The sequence below is a fragment of the Centruroides vittatus genome, unplaced genomic scaffold (assembly GCF_030686945.1).
Source record: "Centruroides vittatus isolate TY-2023 unplaced genomic scaffold, ASM3068694v2 contig_904, whole genome shotgun sequence".
Classification (NCBI taxonomy): Eukaryota; Metazoa; Arthropoda; class Arachnida; order Scorpiones; family Buthidae; genus Centruroides; species Centruroides vittatus.
The window spans coordinates 1335083-1353972 of NW_027122594.1; the positions used below are offsets into that span (position 1 = coordinate 1335083).

General features: G+C 34.6%; 1 protein-coding gene across 1 annotated transcript in view; it reads right to left on the reverse strand.

The window, feature by feature from the left end:
- Positions 1–10497: 10497 nt before the first annotated feature.
- The window catches only part of LOC136984131 (meiosis regulator and mRNA stability factor 1-like), a 129460-nt gene continuing 121067 nt past the window's right edge, over positions 10498–18890 (reverse strand). The window contains 2 exon segments of the mRNA XM_067281066.1: positions 10498–11325; positions 11404–11550. Of these exon segments, the coding sequence (XP_067137167.1) occupies positions 10637–11325; positions 11404–11550 (836 nt within the window). The 3' untranslated portion in view covers positions 10498–10636.

The window sequence follows — 18890 nt, forward strand, 5'->3', positions numbered from 1 at the left end:
TCTAGATTTACTCACCGCCGGTAGGGGGCAATGGGAATCACCGATGTAACCGGCAAAAGACTTTTTTGTTTTTACTCATCTCCCTTAGAAACAGTCGTGGAAAATTGCCACTTTGCATGCACAATCATGTACAATTTTTCTTTAACGCCATACAATCACATGCATAATGTGACAATTTTCTGCTCCGACGTCATCAAAAATGGCATCACGGATGTTTGTCAGCTAAGCACAATGTAATTAAATGCTTGGTCACCACACCTTCAATGATTTAATGCTTTCGTTTAAATTTCTTCGTCCGACGGAGATTATTATTAATAAAATCAAAGTCTGCCCAAAAGGGACCACCATTTATTTCTTGTGTTTCAGACTATTCATGACGACAGACCTTCCTTTATAGGCTATATGCCGCCAGAAGTTAAAAAAAGTCCTTTAAAAAACACAAATGTATTCAATTAAAATTATGAAATTTCTAAAAAAGGAACTGGTGATATACAGATGTCTTGCTTTTTAATCCATCCATCCTATGAAGGGGGGTTTCTGCTTTTATCCACTGAAACAAGTGCTGGAAAATGTAGTATATATATGTGTATAGTCTGGAACACGAAATAAATGGTGGTTCCTTTTGGGCAGACTGTCTTCGATTTTATTAATGCTTTTGGTTTTTTCAGCATTTTTTGGCACAGAAAAAACATTTCCCAGTCGTTCTGAAAAACAACTTGGCCCTTCTGTCACTCATTTCCAGCTGAACTTGGTTCACATTAGCCCACACTATCTGTTTTGATGGGAGATTATTTTGTTAATAGCTCAAAATAAATAAACAAAATTTGGTACTTGCAGAAAAGATATATTACAGTGTTTTTCAAAATTGTCAAAATCAAGAAACTCAATTACACGCAATGTAATTATGCATTGTAAATCACTGGAAAATTACCACTTATGCAGGTTTGCTTTTTACAACACATGCATGTGATTGTGGGTTAAAGTACAAATTTACAGTCATTTCCCGGGCCAAAGACAAAGGACCATAAAAGCAACCAATCGATTTCATGTAAAATTACGAAAGGAAATCATCTTGTGGTTGTTATTAGTGGCAATAGGTATAGTTGTAATAGTTTATTGTACAAATGGGGACCAGACACCTTTTATATAAAGTTGTGTTTTGCCTGCTAGTCCCCACTTGTACAGTACAATAAGCTATTCACAATACCTTATTGCCACTAACAACAACCAAGATGATTTCCTTTCATATTTTAGATGAAATTGATTGGATGATATAAAAGGTATATTGCGATCGCACCAGAAAAGTTTAGAAGCGTAATCTCTTTCCGTCGTAGGTCTGCCATCTTTTCTAAAGCCGAGTGATGTCGTCGGGGATAAAAAAATCCCAGATACGGCGGAGTCTCCTTGGCAGATATGCAAAAGCCGAGAAAAGGTTTGGTTAGCACAGATGATTACAAAAGTGATCAAAATTAGTCACAACACTGACTAAAAAGCAAACAATCACTATGATGTAGAAATTCTTAGTTTGCACAATGAGTAGGCTAGACAAAGGCATCTCGATTCTTCTTTTGTGCGGTCGTGCAAGTCGACACGACTCACACAACGTTCACTAGCATATACAGAAGCAAAGATTTAAGCTCTAACAAATTATACATACTTTTGAAAAATTCGTGTAAACTTCACGTAATGTTTATTTATACCAATTTAACAATAAGCTCATTACTATAAATAATTACTCACAAATAAAAACATTCAAATTTCTGAGTGATTAACAAATATAAAAATTACAACCAAATCTGCAATAAAATAATCACATAATTGAATGTACTTCATAAGCAATACGCAAATTAAAACACGTATCATTTACCCTCTCCTCCTAATAATTGTATCGTTCTGACAAGTTTTTACAAAATGTCACAAGCAAAAGAAGCGAGAAAAACTCTCCGTCACAGACAAGGAAAAGCTTTAGACAGATTGCAACACTCCGATAGATATTTTCAAACATTCATGATTAAACATTTTTTTTTATCTGGATGGACTGGATGGTAATAGGTATTATTACGGCACAATTTAAGAAAGCAAGGTTAATGTTACCTTAGGTAGCCAAGATGGCGGCTCTTCTCTAATTCCAGCAAGGAAACAGTGGGATGCACGTTCTAATCTGACCTAACCTATTCTAATAAATTACCATAATTATTAGCAACCAAATTATTAGAATAGGTTAGGTTAGAATGTGCGTCCCACTGTTTCCTTGCTGGAATTAGAGAAGAGCCACCATCTTGGCTACCTAAGGTAACATTAACCGAAAGGAACCAAAGGAATATTTTAGCAGTGGGTGGGAGGCAACGGAATCGAGGTTTGGTCCGTGTTTGCTTCTAACAACAAAGCAGATATCGTCATAATTAACGATATTTTGATACATTCTAAAGTCATTCTATGCCATTTTAATATCTTGTTCCATTTGGGCCACTAATTGGAAAAAGTGAGTGGATATTCCTACAAGACAATGCTTGGGTGAAGAAAATCGTGCCCCTCGCACGGCCTAACGTCCATATATACAGAAAAAAAAAATTTGAATCTTTTTGCATATTTCAACATTTCTGGGAGTCCCCAAATCGTGTTTGTCGATGGCAGTATGTTTGTTTCTCGCCATATTTCACTGAAATAAATTGTTTTAAAACTATAAGTAAATTTGAATATCAGTTTGTAGCACATTTTAAAACTTAACTTCATATTAATATTTTATTCACGTTCTTTTTTTCCTATTGAAAATGGTGATTTCAAAATGCCGAAAAACACTGCAACTACGCTATAATCGATAAAATAGAATTGCTATCGGCCCGTTAAAATTGGTACCGATTTAATTACGTGTAAAGTAACTATTGATATAACTTACCATTTATCGACAATAGACACAGATTACAAAACCGTCGTCGATAGACACGTTCCGACCGACCGACCGACCGACCGGACACAAGCGTAGCCAACGCAGAGTATGGACATCTATAACGAGAGTCTAGCTCCCCGGTAAGCATTAGTTCTAAAATTATGCTGCTATGGCAAATGACGCCAACTGTGGCAACTGGATTTGCGTTTGTTTCGGGTCGTAGTTACGAGCCTTATCATTTTTTTCATCCTACCGTCAACATTGTTGAACTGCTTATACATTAAATAAAATGGAATGTAGCGAGTGCGGTTTAAAATATAGTTATAGACAAAGTTCAAACAGCACAATCTGTGATATACCAGTAAATACATGTGTTTTCTGTTCATAATTATTATAAATTATAAACACTTTGTTCGAAATTATTAGTTAAAAATGAAAATAATAATAATTCATTTTTAGGCACGATATCTATTCATAAATTTTTCTATAAAAAAATTAATATTGTAATGGAATTACGAATAAAATAAAACACAGGGGACTTAAAATTTGATATTGTTTCACCGAGAGAAGTGCTATTATTATTAGTAATTGCACGTTCTGTAACATTCATAAGTATATAGCCTAAAAAGCATTACTGTTTGCATTAATTATAAATTCGTTGAACACCATATGCAACCATAATATTGTCTGGATAACATTACTCTGTATTTTTGAAAGGAGATTTAGGATTGTTATAAAGAAAATACACGGTTTGAGACTAAAACCTCTTCTCACTCACAGCCAATTATAGGTGGAGGGGACTACTTCTCTACCTGTAATTAGAATATTTGGACCTATTGGACCTACTCCTACTTACATAAATTATTATTATTATTATTAAAAAACCACATTCTAAAATTCCTACAAACTAAATGCAATTTTAATGATCGCAGAGTAGTTACTATCCACGTTACGGTAGACGGCCGGATGGCCGAGTGGTCGAGGCGGTAGCAGTCTACTGCTCCGAGGGACCCGAGATCGAATCCGGAAGGGTCGGAAAAAAACGGAAGGAATTTTTCGGGAGTGGTCCGACTGGATACGTCAACCCCCTCCCTCACCACCTGGCCAAACCCATAATGGGCTTGCTAAAAGAGGCCCTACCTACCCTCTTGGTGCCCAAGGAGCAGAAAGAGCAAAGAAAGAAAAATAATTATGTATTTACGTAAAGTTTTTATTTTATATTCAGACATTTTCTTTTTTAAAACAGTCCAAATTACTTAAAATGTAAATTTAAAAAAATCAGTATATTTAAATTAATTATGAGTATTGATATTATAAATATTAAACTATGTGATATACAATATCTGATATGAAAGTCCTTAATTAAACAAATCTAGTTTATTTTAATAAAAAGTATTGTAAATTAAAGTAGATTTGTAATTTAACATAGAATATATAAAACAGAATTTGATATTGAAATGATTAAATATATTTATTATTCACCAATTATACAGTATTTATCATAAGCCACTTATACTAAATTATTAAACTAAAATACTGTATTTTACGGACTATAAGACGCTACGGATTATAAGATGCACCTTAATTTTGGAGGCAATTTTTCGAAGAAAAAAATGCGTCTTATAGTCCGTAAAATACGGTATATTGTGCAAGAATTAATTTGTTTATAAACACATCTCACAGTAGAATACATTTAATATAGAATACATAGAATAGAATATGAAAATTTAGTTTGCCAAAATGATAAGAAAGTTAAAACCACCGGACAAAACATATTTAAAGAGAATCGACTAGCCTACATTTTTCGAAGATCGATTCATTTTAAAAATTGGTCCAATGAAACGGTACATAAGGATTGAGATTTAGCAGCGTTCAACAAGTTACGACAGCTTGCTGTCTTAAGAACCTTATGTAGACGATTGGAAGACTTAAAATTTGAAAGTGGAATATTGTATGAAGTGTTGGATTTTTCAAAAATAAAGAAAAGAAAATTTTATCCGTTTTTCTATACCATCAATGTGTTTTAATTTTGGATGAAACGTCACTAACTCCAAGCAGTGATTGTGACCCAAGAATACATATTATGGCGAGGTAACGTTCACTAGTCTTTATGTTAAGTGGTGTATTTACAAGGTGGAAACAGTCTTGATATACACCTTTTGTCAGAAAAGTTCCAGGACAAAGCTCGTAAAAAAATATAAAATTGCAATTACCAAGTAATGATCCTAGCTCCCGTCAAAGTAGTCTCCTCGGCTATCTATACACAATTGCCAATATTTCCGGAGGTCTTGGAAGCAAGTAGAGAAAGCTTCAAGTGTGACGCTTGTTAGCTCATTTGTCACAGCCTATTGGATGTGACAAATGAGCTAACGGCTTCTGCGATATCTTGACAAAACGTCCCTTTCGGCTGTAATCCTTTGTCAGAAAAGTGCGATTTTTTTTCTTGTTTCCACGAGTGAAAAGGCAGGCTTGTTTCGTCGAGATATCGCCGACATCTTGACTGTGACAAATGAGCTAACAAGCATCACGCTTGAAGCTTTCTCTGCTTGCTTCCGAGACTTCCAGAAACATTGGTAATTGTGTATAGATAGCCGAGGGGACTACTTTGACGGGAGCTAGGATCGTTACTTTGTAATTGCAATTTTGTCCTGGAACTTTTCTGACAAAGGGTGTAATTAAATATGGGATTAATTGTCAATGCTATAACATCTGACACGGATCTATAAATCAGGCAATGTAGAAAGCCTTTGGCATTGTTAGTGGAAAATTTAGTAAATAGTTTCTTCTGAACAATAATACACACATTGAGTTTATTGCTGACCCAGTGCTTCTATAAAAATATTTATTTTTGTAATGATATAATTATGTATTATAGATATTTTGTGTTTTTTTGAAGTTTACAAAACAAAATCAAATTTTTATATTCATTCAAATCTTTATTATTCATTTTTATACAAATAAAAATTATATAAAACGTAATGAATTAAATGAAAACTATCATTTCTTTTATACGGTAGAGCATCGATTATCCGACCCCGATCAACTGTCACGTCAGTTAATCACTGTGTTCTAGTCGGCAAATTCAAATGCCCACTAGTGATGTGGCACTAAAATATTTGGCTCGGTCTTGGTTAATATTATTTTTGTTAAACTTTTGCGTATTTTAGCTGGCAACACTGGCTCGACCATGAAAGGGAGGCCAGTATTTACACCAGGCTTAATTTTCTATTTTTTCTTTATTTTTGTATTTATTTTGTGCAAAATAAAGAAATAATTTTTACGATACAATAGCAACGATTATTATTTTAAAAAAAAATTTGTTAGGCTTAACATCGATGAGAATTCAAAGCGAAGTAGATTAATAGTGATGTACTAATATACTATACTAATTATGTATTTTTTCATACTTTTCAGTTATCCAACCAACCCGTCCCCAATGAGTCGGATAATCGATGCTCTACTGTAATTTTAAAAATAAATGGCATTAAGTTTTTCCAGTGAATAGGCGAGGGACGCAATACTTTTGTTCTCCGAGACATTTCGTATAATTTTATGTCTATTCAATCTATTTTTAGTAGAACATAACACAAAACTTTAATTATTAACATTTGGGATATTTAAAAAAAAATAAAAAATTGGCTCGTCACTTATCGCGTCGGGTAAACATTCATCAAACAAATTCCAAACGTTATTAAACAATATATTAAATAAATAAATAATAATAGTAAAAATTAATTCTAAAACTTGAAAATGACATTTTCTTTTGCCCAAATTTCCATTTAAATAAGTGCTAGTTTATTTCCATTTCCCCGACTTAGTACAGTATGTGGCTGTGGCTAAATAAGCAATTTGGAAAAGATGTGGCAGCAGCTATCTGTATAACTGCTCTCTAATGCCACCCAATTTTTGTGATGTGTGTGTTTATATATTAATTAAATTACATTAATATATATGTTAAATTATATAACATATATTAATTAATTATATATTAAAAAAACAAGTGTTTACCTTTTATCTAGCATGGTTTTCTGCCATTTTTCAAAGTAATTTAACTAAGGTGAATACAGATTACTACGATAAGTACCAGTGGCGTGCCGTGACATTTGATGATAGGGAAGCTGTGTTTCTGTAAGAAGCCGACTTACAGGGGCAATCAATTAATTGCGCGTCAGGGCCCGTTCGTATTCGTTTGTTCGATAAGCCAGTAAAAACCGTATACTTCTTTAAATGAATTTTTAATATATTATCTGACCTACTTAATAAATAAGAAAGTTCAATATTCAACCTCTGTTATTAGATTCAATAAAAAGAGAAAAACAGATAAAAAAAGAAAACACATATAACTTGCTTTGAGAAAAAACATATATCTATTAATCGTAATTATCTCGTTATAATTTTCAATATTTATTTTATATTGTCTACCAATGTTAAATTCTATTCCTCTTTGATTTCCAAATTGCTTCAATTTTACGAAAGAATCGTCATTCGTCATAAATTTTATCGTCAAAATATCGAAATTTTTTGTCGACGTATTTATATTTAATTTAGGCATCGGTCTTTCTCTTTTAATAATGTTTTCTTTTTCATTATACGGTCTCGAGCCAAAACTTTTTTAAAATAAATTTTTGAATCACTAGCCACGATATAAGGGCTAAAATTAAAATTATCAGAAAAACTTACTTGGTAAAACAAAATGTGTGACGAATATACATACCTAGTACAAAAAATTCAATTGTACGAATATACTTTTAATGAAACTTATAATTAAATATAACTTTGTGAAGAAACATACATAAAAATAACAAAATATTCTTTACTTTTTAAATCTTAAAACAATCCACTTAGTGAAATACTGTAGCTCCCTATGAGTAGCTAATGAATGGAATCAGAGACGGTCCAGGTAGGTGTGTGCGTGCCAAATCCCGAGGGTGCCAATACCGGTCAATGTCAAATGCCTCTTTTGTCGCATCACTAGTATTCAATATATATCAAAGGACGCAACGGGGTTGTTGTAGATTTTAAACGTTTCTCACCATAGCTGTAAAAATCTAAATATGTTAAACTTAACAGATTGTCCGTCGTTCGTTTTCTAACTAATTTGTTTTAGAACCGAGTGTTCATGGAAATTTCCAAAATTTACAACTTTTCGGTCACTCTCATTGAACTGGAGAAATTTCTGTCTTTATTACATCTAATATTACGAAGAGATCAGACCCAACTGTACTCGGCAAGAGATTGGTTCGGTTAAGCTTCTGTTTAAGTAAAATTTCGGCTCTCATCAGGGTTTTATTTATGTTCCTAATTCCCTAATCGCTTAATTATTTAACTACTTCTTAAGTAGAAATAAGTCGAAACCGGTTACTTTGTACTTGAATATCTGTAGTCTTGGGAAAGAAGTGGAAAGAAATTTTTATGACAACCGATACATAAATCGTAAATTTAAGGAAAATAAATTCTAGAGCTTTTTTTGTACCATTGTACGTCTCATTCATTAAATTTGGTTGTAAATGATGCTGCCAAAGTAACAGTTAATTTTTTAACACTGTACTAGAATTGTACACGTTTTTTCTGCATCCCCTTACAGATGGGACATACTAAATCGTAATATCACCGGTTTAAAACTGAAATCCGTAAGTAATATAAGATGGGAGAGCAGAATGAACCCAGAATAAATATATCAAATATTTTAATGGTTTTTTTTAAAACTCCTGTCAACTATACAGAACTATCATAAAAACATGCCAGTAAATTCCTATCGGTTGGGTTAAGTTATAAATCTAGTCCAAGGGTGGGCAACCTTTTTTATAACATGGGCCAGAATAAATTTTACGTTTTTTCTGCGGGCCGTAGTAGTTAATTGACGCCTTCTTGTGACTTGTAATTTTTTTAGTCTGCAAATATGAAATAAATAAATAAAAACTTAATTACTACATTTATTTCTCTTATCGTTTTCGAAAATTACAAAGAATTGGAAAAATAACTATTAATTAGTTATTTTTCCAATTTAATAATCTATTAAAGATCTCGTGGGCCGGATAGAAACTTTTCGCAAGCCGTAGCTGGCCCGCGGGCCGGGGGTTGCCCGCCGTTGATCTAGTCTACTCACGATTCACATAATCGGGCGAGGGCAGCCGAATATCTAGCAGGCAGGCAGCTAACAGCCCACAACCGGTCCGGGATATAAAGTTGGATGCTTTATGCGTGTGTCGCTTCTACCAGCTAAACTGGGTGAGGTTGGTGCTCTGTAAATTGCATGTGTCAATGCCTATATAATCTGGCTGATTGGAAACTGACCCGGTTTCGACATTCCTGGTTTCCACTGAATTATTCGAATATACAATAGCAATCTTATCTTTTTTTCACATGTAGTATAGAAATTTGTAAAAGATACATAATGCGGTTATAATAAAATATTAATTTTAATTAATGCAAAGTACGTTAAAATATGAAAATTTATATTTTATAAAATACAAGGGAAGGTCATTGGAAGGTGGAATCGGCGCTTCCATCGCTTCCAATGACGGCACGCCACTGATAAGTACTTTACTTAAAGAGTACAGGAGCTGTCTGTCATCTAGCGGCAGACTTGACCCTTTAAGAAATGGAAGGAAGAGGAAAGAAATGAGAGACCAAGTGTGAAATAAAGGGAGATAGGAAAGTGTGAAAGAAGACACGAGAGCCCATGGCAATTTCTTCAGTAATTGCTAGAGTATGATAAGTACTGTACAAGTCTATCTAAAACTACAAGTAATGTAAATTCATATTTTATTTTAGTTGAAGTTGAAAATAATGTCCATTTGTTTTGCACCTGGTTGTAAGTCAGGCTAGAAGGTGATGGAAAATCCCAATGGGACAAAATAAATTTTGACAAAAAAATTCAAATGTGCATTTTATTGAACCGATCCAGATAGTTTTTGATAACGGGTATACCTATAAAGAGGTGCTGCACTAATATGCTAACTACTACTTTTGACGCTGTACCTCTAGAGAAGACTAGACTGAATTTACTTGAGTTAAGTTATTGTTTTAACCATGTGTAAACTTTGTGACTGCAGTTTTCTATTGATACCATGTATTTTTATTAAGATAATGTTGTTAATGTAATGTCATAATTAACTGTTTTAGTTCATTGTAAGGAAAAGATTATTTCTCGTCTTGGCAATCGTTACTTGTAAACAGTAATAAATATGAGTGCACGCTTGTTCTGTTTTGATTTCTATCTCTGCAACTTTTCAGGTAAAAAGCGACGGATCTTTCTGATCCACTGGAGCACAGTCAGACGGGCTGGTGTAAATTGGTAAACGAATGTAATTATTAACAATTGTAGAACAAATGATTTCTGCCAAAGTAGACTGTATGTCTTTTATGTTAAAGTATCCATGAGTGGCATTGTCCCACTTTTGAAGTTAATCCCATTAGATGAAACACAGTGATTTGATAGTGGGTGGCCGCATCGAAAGTAGTTTCCTAGAAAATGCAACAGTTGAGAGGCTAATGCCTCTCTGATGTCAATTCTAAAGATGAGGTTAAGGATCTTGACTTACATGACCGAAAGGGGAGTGACTTCGTTCCCTATTTAAAAATTCTGTGGTAAAAAAAAATGAGACAAATTCTATGGAAAATGTTAATTATTTTACTCTCGTTAATTTCTGTTACACTTTAAACAACTCTCTTCTGTGAGCAATTTATCGCAGGGTGAAGCTCTGGCCCAGAGAGGAAGGAAGACGGACTGCCTTTGATTCTTTTGCGTTAAAGATGGCCGTTGGATTTCATGGGGGTGGTAAAGTGTGCGGCGATACGACTGCGTGGTCTGCCTTTGGCCGATCCTCTGGTAGGGGTGCTCTGGGTGCTGGGCAGACTAGTGTCGGTCGAGCTGCTGCGTGTCTCCGTTAGATCTTCGTAAGACAAGAAGTCAGAACGAGTCCGGTCAGATAACAAATGCTCCCTCTCCTCCGACGCCGAGAGATTGACAACTGATGAGCCGCGTCGGAAAGACTGGGTGCATCCAGCACGGACTGGAAGTGAGAAATTGTGTGTGGCAGGTAGAGAGGAGGGCACTGATGCAAAGGAGATGACGGAAGGCAGTGCGGTCGTAGGAGAGGAGGCTGGAGTGTGCTGCCGAGGTGTATCAAAAGAGGAGTGGACCGGAGGAGAGGCCAGATAGGCAAAGGCTGGTGGAGACTGAAAGACAGTTTGGTAGGAGGGTGGGAAACTCGGAGTGGCCGACGAAGTTCCAAATCTGGGTGGGGCGGCAAATCTGGCAAAGGGAGGAGGAGGAGCCGTGAAGGCCTGGTTTTCAGAGAAGAGAGCCGCCAGCATACCATCGCCTTTGACAGAGCCCTGAAAAGTTTGAACGGGAGAGGGAACGACGGAAGTCAGACACAGAGGAGGCGTTTTCAGCCGCAGACACTCATTTTCGGACATTTCTGTCATGATGTCTGAAAGAGAACAAACCAGCCGGCCAAGATTAGGTCAATTAAGTCTAAGAAAAAGCTAGGTGGTGGTGGTGGACTTACCCTGTCCTATCGGCAGTGGCGATTCGAATCTCATTAAATCCCTGTCGGGGAAACTCTGTTTCTCTGGCTGGATTTCCGGAGAAGGAACGCCGCTGGGGATGGGCTGACACAGAAGGTCCACTGGAGAATTCCTCATCTGTAGCAATTCTGCAAGAGAAACCTTGGTTAGACATTTTCCAAAGACAAGTGATATAAAGAGATTGAATTTATATAATGGTTTGGAACAATGGAAAACAGCTGTTGGGACTATTCCTCCTTCAACCAGAAACTTCTTTTTCGGATGCTTGCACTTTTTACCATTTGATTTTACCACTAATGTTTCTATGAACATTCATAATTCAGTCTTGAGAGATCTCTTTTTGAGAACTTATTTCTGCTTTAAATAAAGGAAGGATATTCTTTTTCTCCCACTGTTCTAACTTCAGTCAGTTCTCATCATCTTTGATGAAGTGATGCTAACATTTACAGTTCCTTTCATGTAACAGAGCCAAGGATTGTCTTCATTTACTAAAACAGATCCAGAATTTACAAATTTACAGAAGGTAAGAGCCTATTCTCTGTTGAAAATGCCAACTAAATTAGAAATAGGCTGATAAAATCCTGAAACAGAAATTTGGAGTATGGAAGAATTCAGACCTTGATATAACATTATTCATTTACTATTTCGTAGCAAAGTAGCAAAGTTACAAAAATTTAGATTGAATAAGAGGATCAGAGAAACATTTACCCAATTGTACAATAAATCCAATTTCTTTCAAATATTGTGGCTACAGTATAATTGCTTCATTTTGAGTTGGTCAAATTATCTCAAAAAAAAAATTCATTACATAATTCTGACAATAGCTTTCCATCCAGAAGTTCATGTCTGGATGGGAAGCTAGTTTCTTGGCAAGAAGCAAAAAGTATCCTGTCTCAACAATTTTTGGTCATAGTACTTTTTGTATCTGCTATTATATGTCAATAAAAGTGTACTTTTCATAGATCCCATTGACTTCTAATCAAAAGGGAAAAAGAATAAGGAACAGGTAAGAGAGTAAGTATGACAAAATTGTCTGAAACATTTTACTCCTATCTTTAACAAAATTTTTGGGAAAGTCAGTTTCTCCTTGGAGGGATTTCCTGACCAGAAGTAGCCTTCTTAGCCTTCTCTGTCTAATTTAATGAAAGACAATGGCTAGACACTTTGTGTATAGCCGGCAGAAGGAGGAGAGAGGAAGGGAAAGAGGAGGGTGAGGAGATAGAAAGAAGAGAAAAGGAATCCTCTGAGCAGCATACATAAGGTTACTACTCCCTACATGTTAAACGTTGGTGCGCAGTTTTTAGGCTGCAAGGCTGTGGGTCTGAAAAAAACTAGAGTTGTAGCATACACCAATAAGTAGTGCAGCTATATATAAGCTGGACACAGTAAAGTTTATGGCTTTAAATTAATACTAAAATTAATACAGAAACTAAGCCAACAAGTCCTAAAAAAAGCAGAATAACCTAACTGAAACAGCAAATATACTGATAGCTTACATCTAACTTATTACTAATTTAAAACTAGTTATAAAGTTAACTTATTACTAAACAAGAATACTGACAAGAGCATGCAATGACAAAAGATCTACAAGCAAGACTGAAGACAACATGAAGAGCAATGAAAGATAGACAAAACAGAACCCAAGGACTACAAAGAAACAAGAGACACAACACAAAAGAACTAGCTGTACAATTAATCTTAACCAGAACTATACAATGTAAACAAGGAAACCTGTGTGTTGTGTGTGCCATCAGGGAGAGAGACTACAAGGGCTTTGCTGTAGGATATGAATGAAAGTAAGTGATGGTATATTGTATGCATCCGGATGATGATGTGGTGTGACCAAAATTGCCACTATCCCTAATGTTAGTGTGATGTAGCCAAACTTCCTATATCAAAATTAGGCCTCCATATTGTCCAAGTTACACAACAATTGTTGTCCGTAACTACCTGAGAAAGTCTCCTGTTACACTTTCCTGAAGACGAATTGATGCTGTCCCGTGATCTATTAACCTCTGGACGGCTGATGTCATTAGTGGATATCGATTACAACAGCCGAAAAAGTCAGTCGTTGCCAGTCCCCCGATCAGAAAAGTCGTCACCAATCTCTTCTGAAATCTCATTATCCAGAAATGGAAATAAATCTCTCCAAATAATCCAAATTAGGGACTACCTGGATACACTATTCGGATATTGCCCGACATTGTGCCATTTGACATTGGAGAGCTTTCTTAATGCTCTTAACGGAACTTGTACAAAAGAGCAAGTCAATGAGCGAGTCATCTTGACATCCACCTTTACATCAAGTTAACAAGAGCATCCTCTTATGATCTACCTCCACAACAAGGTATTTATTCAACTCGCACCCATTATGTGAACTCTCTCTCTCCGCGAAATAATTTCGAAAGTCTGTATCTTCTTAACCTTTTTGTTTTCAATTAAATTATTATTCTATTATAAAAAATTGCCGGGACAAATTCTCATTTAGAGAAAAAATATATTTCTTACAAGACTATACATATACATGAGTTCATATCCTTCAGTCCCTTCACATGCTTTTGTAGAGGTGTTAACAAGTCTATGGTGGAACTGACCTTTTATTTGAGGCTACTGTCAGTCAACAAATGTAAAAAAGTTAAGAGTTCTCTAGCAGTAGTGCACACAATTCTTAAAAAATAATTACATTATAAAAAAACTGCCGGAACAAATTCTCATTTAGAGAAAAAATATTTTTCTTACAAGACTATACATATACTCATGTATATGTATAGGCTTGTAAGAAATATATTTTTTCTCTAAATAAATCATTATTCATTGTTAATTGGAGTCTGAGTCACTTCCATGTGCTGTCTCTCGATCGACTAACATTATGAATCCACCCATCCGCTTACGGAGCCGCTCATGCGACCGTGTGACGTTAATAACCGCCGTCTCAACTTCCATGTTCCACTAAACACAGTAGTGTCAATCCTGATTGGGCACTAAAGAGGTGCCGACCCTAAGGTCACATCAGTGTACTTATTGCAGTGGAATATTAAGCAGGCTAGCATTTGTTCCATGTGCAGCCCACACTTGCAGTGTGGGCTGTCCTCAAGGTCGAACCTAAGCAGATTTACTTGAAATTTCCATGGCCTGTAAGAAGCTAAGTGACAGTAAACTTAGGGGAAGTGTCGAAGAGTCGCAATTGCGTCAACCCTGGGGATAAAAGTGTAGGCAAGCCTACCAGTAGTGTTATGGTTCCAGCTGTCTTGCCAGAGAATGGTAATTTGTTTTGACATGCATGTCAACATAAAATGTAAAAATATAACTGAAAGTTATTTAACCTTCTAACACACCGGGTTGAAATATAAAACTTCTTACTTGAAACCAATTAACCAGAGCAAAATTTGTTTTTAATGTGCTAACGTTTTCGACGCCCCTCCTGGGCTCCTTCAGGCATTCGATTACATGTGCAGATGTATCTTTGTAAAGAAGGAAGACATTACATATTTTTGCTTTTGTGTTGTAAGAAGAGAAGGCAATGCCACATCTCAATTTAGGAAGTGGCAGTTGTGGTACAGTCACATCATGTGTAACAAATGATACCATTAGACTTATTTTTTCCTGTTTTTTTTTAATGAAAAAGAAATTAATTTTTGAGAAAGAAGTACAAAAAAAAGGAAATAAAAACATTAACAAGATTATTCTTTATCAGACTACCATATCTAAGGTATCCTTTTCCACTCAGACTCCCAATTAGAATACAACTGATTTCTACCTCAGTTTGCCATTTTGGAAACCTTACTCATCCAACTACAAAATACTCATTTTTTCACTTCCCATTACCCCTCAATACTTTCTTTCAATTACTTTTTGTATGAATAAGATACTTTAAATGTAGAAGTAGTGCACTGTCTATAGCCAGTTAGTTTTAAAAACATTAATAATACTAGAAGGAAACGATAGATTTCCTATAGGCAATATTCAATAGGAACTTCAAGTATCCAATACTTCTTGTGATGGACGAACGGAAATTAGTATAAGTAACTAGGAGCCCATTGGTTTTTATTTTTAATGATTTCAGACTCATATACCTTTCCAACATCTATTCATTAACATACAATGTTCCAGAATGCATTTTGGCTTATTTAACAGCCTCTTCAGCTGGGTTACATACACACATTTAGACAATATGGTATTGTAATTAAAATACATATAACAGAATCTAATAAATTAAAATACAATGAATGGAGAAACCAATATTTACATCAAACACCATAACCGTACTGTGAGGCTTTGGACCAAACCAGGTTTGGAAGTTTGGACCAAACCGGTCCAAACCCTCAATGAAATTTGCATTAAAATAATTTGGTTTTGAATGAAAAGAAGCTAGAAATAATTTATTGTATGAAAATGTGACAAACTTTTAAACAATAGAATAATGTAAGTCCTAAGAGGTCAAAATCAAAGTTTAATTCAATTTTGACCTCTCCTGTGATCCAAGCTGAGATCTTGTTACAGTTAGTAACGAGTGATCAACCTTTTGAAAAGCAAGAATGAGGAAAAGCCACCAATCAGAATGGGCAATTGAAGATAGAAATTAATAAAAAATCCGGGAATACAAGGATGCAACAACTTCTCCTGAAAGTTCAAAGTGTCAGACTAATTGTTGTGTGTGTGTCTTGTGCCCATCTTAGTCTCAGTCTCTTGACCTTGGATCAACATCTGCCAATCACTGGAAGTCGACCGCATTGTCACAGAGTTGTTGAGACATCGAGGGAACTGTCATTCATTTGGGACTATCTTGGAAAGGAGAGAAGGACCCAGAGACTGGTACTGACTTAGAACTTCCAAAATCGCAGAGATCTTGTAAGCTCCTCTTGTGTCAAACAGTTTCTTGTAACCATAGAGTCTATCTCGGTACTGACTGTACCCACATTCAAACCCTTTGATCCTCTTGACATTTCCACCCCCGTTGGCAACCTTACAATATTTAAATGTTAACATCAATTTCTATGAACACCTTTTATAATTCTTATGATGTTGTACATATTGATTATATAGTGATATAAATGTCAGTTTATCTGTATATAATATTTTAATTTATTAGATTCTTTTATATTTTAATTATAATACCATACTGTCAAAAATGTGTGTGTGTAACCCAGCTGAAAAGGGGCCATTAAATAAGCTGAAATGCATTCTGGAATATCATGTGTTAATGAATAAAAATTGGAAAGGTGTGTGATGAGTCTAAAATCATTACAAAAAAAATGGAAAGATGATGGATGCAGATTGAAAGAAATTTGAACAGGGAGTAGCTGGGTTTTCCATTCTTTTCCAAACAATTGTATTTACTAACTTAATTTTTCAATGGTTCAAATAATTGGCAGATTATTCATTTTTGTCCAGCTCAAAATATAACAAGACTTTCACCTTCATTCTGGAGAAATTTATATTTGTAACACCTATAGAATGTATAGAACACAACCTATATATGTCAACCCTATTCACAAGCCCTTCTCGGGTGGTTCTATCATTCAGTTTTAGAACAATAATTCTCAAATGCTTCCAGTTTTTTCGATCAAATTTTACAATCGACTTTTACTTTATACACATGGAATGAATCTTCCACCCTTGTATAATGTGAAGACTGCAACTGTTTATCTGGAAAACTTCCAATAATTTTCAATTATAATATGACTGTTAATTAGATGTGTAAATTTAATAGTGCACCATTTAAATTTAACATGTTTCAATTAGTACAAATTAACATTAATGTTAAAATTCATATCAATGTTCTAAAATTTGCTTTCGTTTTGCCTAAAGAAGACATTCTATACATGTCGAAAGTGCTTGTGAAATATTTTTTTATTTTGGTTTTACTCATCAAAAGGTTCAAATAAAACTGATAATACCCCGTTAATGACTTGAAACAGTGTCGTGCTTGATTCTTGTTGACTATGATAATACCCCTTATAATAATGTTATAGTAAAAAACAAAAGAAATGTATGATTGGAGAGTTAAAGAAAATCAGCAACAGGTTGCTCAACTTTCCTGGCAACATTTAAAATTTGTGGTGGTGCCATCTGTTATCACATTTTATTAAAAAAACTTGTTATATTTTTAACTATTATAAAATGGCAAAAAAAATTAATTTTGAGAGTAAGGATAAATTTTATAAGAAATTGTAAATGCTAATAATGAGTAAAATTGTCATCAAGTCTAACCATACTGGACCTCCGTTATCTCCCCATCCCTTCAACCTTAACCATCAAAATTTAATAGCATCAATCCCCCTAATAAAGAAACCTCTTTGCAAATTTTCAGAAATTTTTGAAAAAAACTGCAGAAGTTATTAAGCTTCAAACAGGGTAAACAAAATTGTGCCCTCACACACTAATGTCCATACACACAGAAAACATCCCTGAATTTTTTTTTTTTTGCATTTCTTGATGTTTCAAGGTGTCTTAAATCAAAAATGTAAAAAACTGGGGATCATTTTTTGTCATATTGCTGTACTTTTCCTCTATAACAGCCAGGAAAGTAAAAATTTTTCATTTCCATCATTTAACAAAGAAAAACAAACTTGTTAGAATTAGCACAATGAAATAAGAAAAAACAAAATTACAAATTTGATGAAGTTACTAAACAACATGGACGAAAAATTCTACGGTTGCCACCACATCATCCAGATTTCAACTCAACAGAACTAATTTGGGCACAAGTAAAAGACTGGATTGCAATTCAGATATTGAAAAGTTGTGTTGAAAAGTTTTTAATGGTGTTTGGCAGCAAGGTGCTTAGGGATCAGTCAATGATATCAAAATAGAAAATGAATACTGGAAAAAGGATGGAATCTTAAAAGACACCATGGAAGACCTCGCATTCACTATTAATGGAGATAACAGCAATGGAAGAGTAGCAGCAACGATAAAAGCTCCATTCGGGAATGTATTTCCTTTGAATTAAACAATGTTAATACAGTCCTTTTTACAGCTACATAAAAAAAAGAACCAAATTCATCTTTATGATTATAAATGAAAATAAAAATTACAAACCTGAAAAATTAGGAGTTAATGAAAATAAACTATTTTTAAAATAAAAATTTTTTTTGTACAGAACTGAAAGTACCCAAGGGGAATGTTTTCCTGGGTTGATTGGCTGTAGGTACAAAACACCATACAGTGTTTCTGGCTTGGAAAAATAAAACAGATATCACATTGTACTATAGTTAGTAGTTACTATAATTCAGTGGGCAGACCATTTATATGTAAGTTTTTATGAAATATAAATGCGGTAAAACTTCTCTAACTCGAAGCTCCAAGGTGCAGGAAAAACTTCAAGGTACAGACTCATGTTAGAGAACAATAGAGTAAAAAAAAAATGCCAATTCTGAATAGATCTGTGATCCGTGTTTTTTACTTCTCTTGCATCATATAAAGAATCTTTGTTAGTTTTTTTGTTTTAAACAGCCCATGTAATACA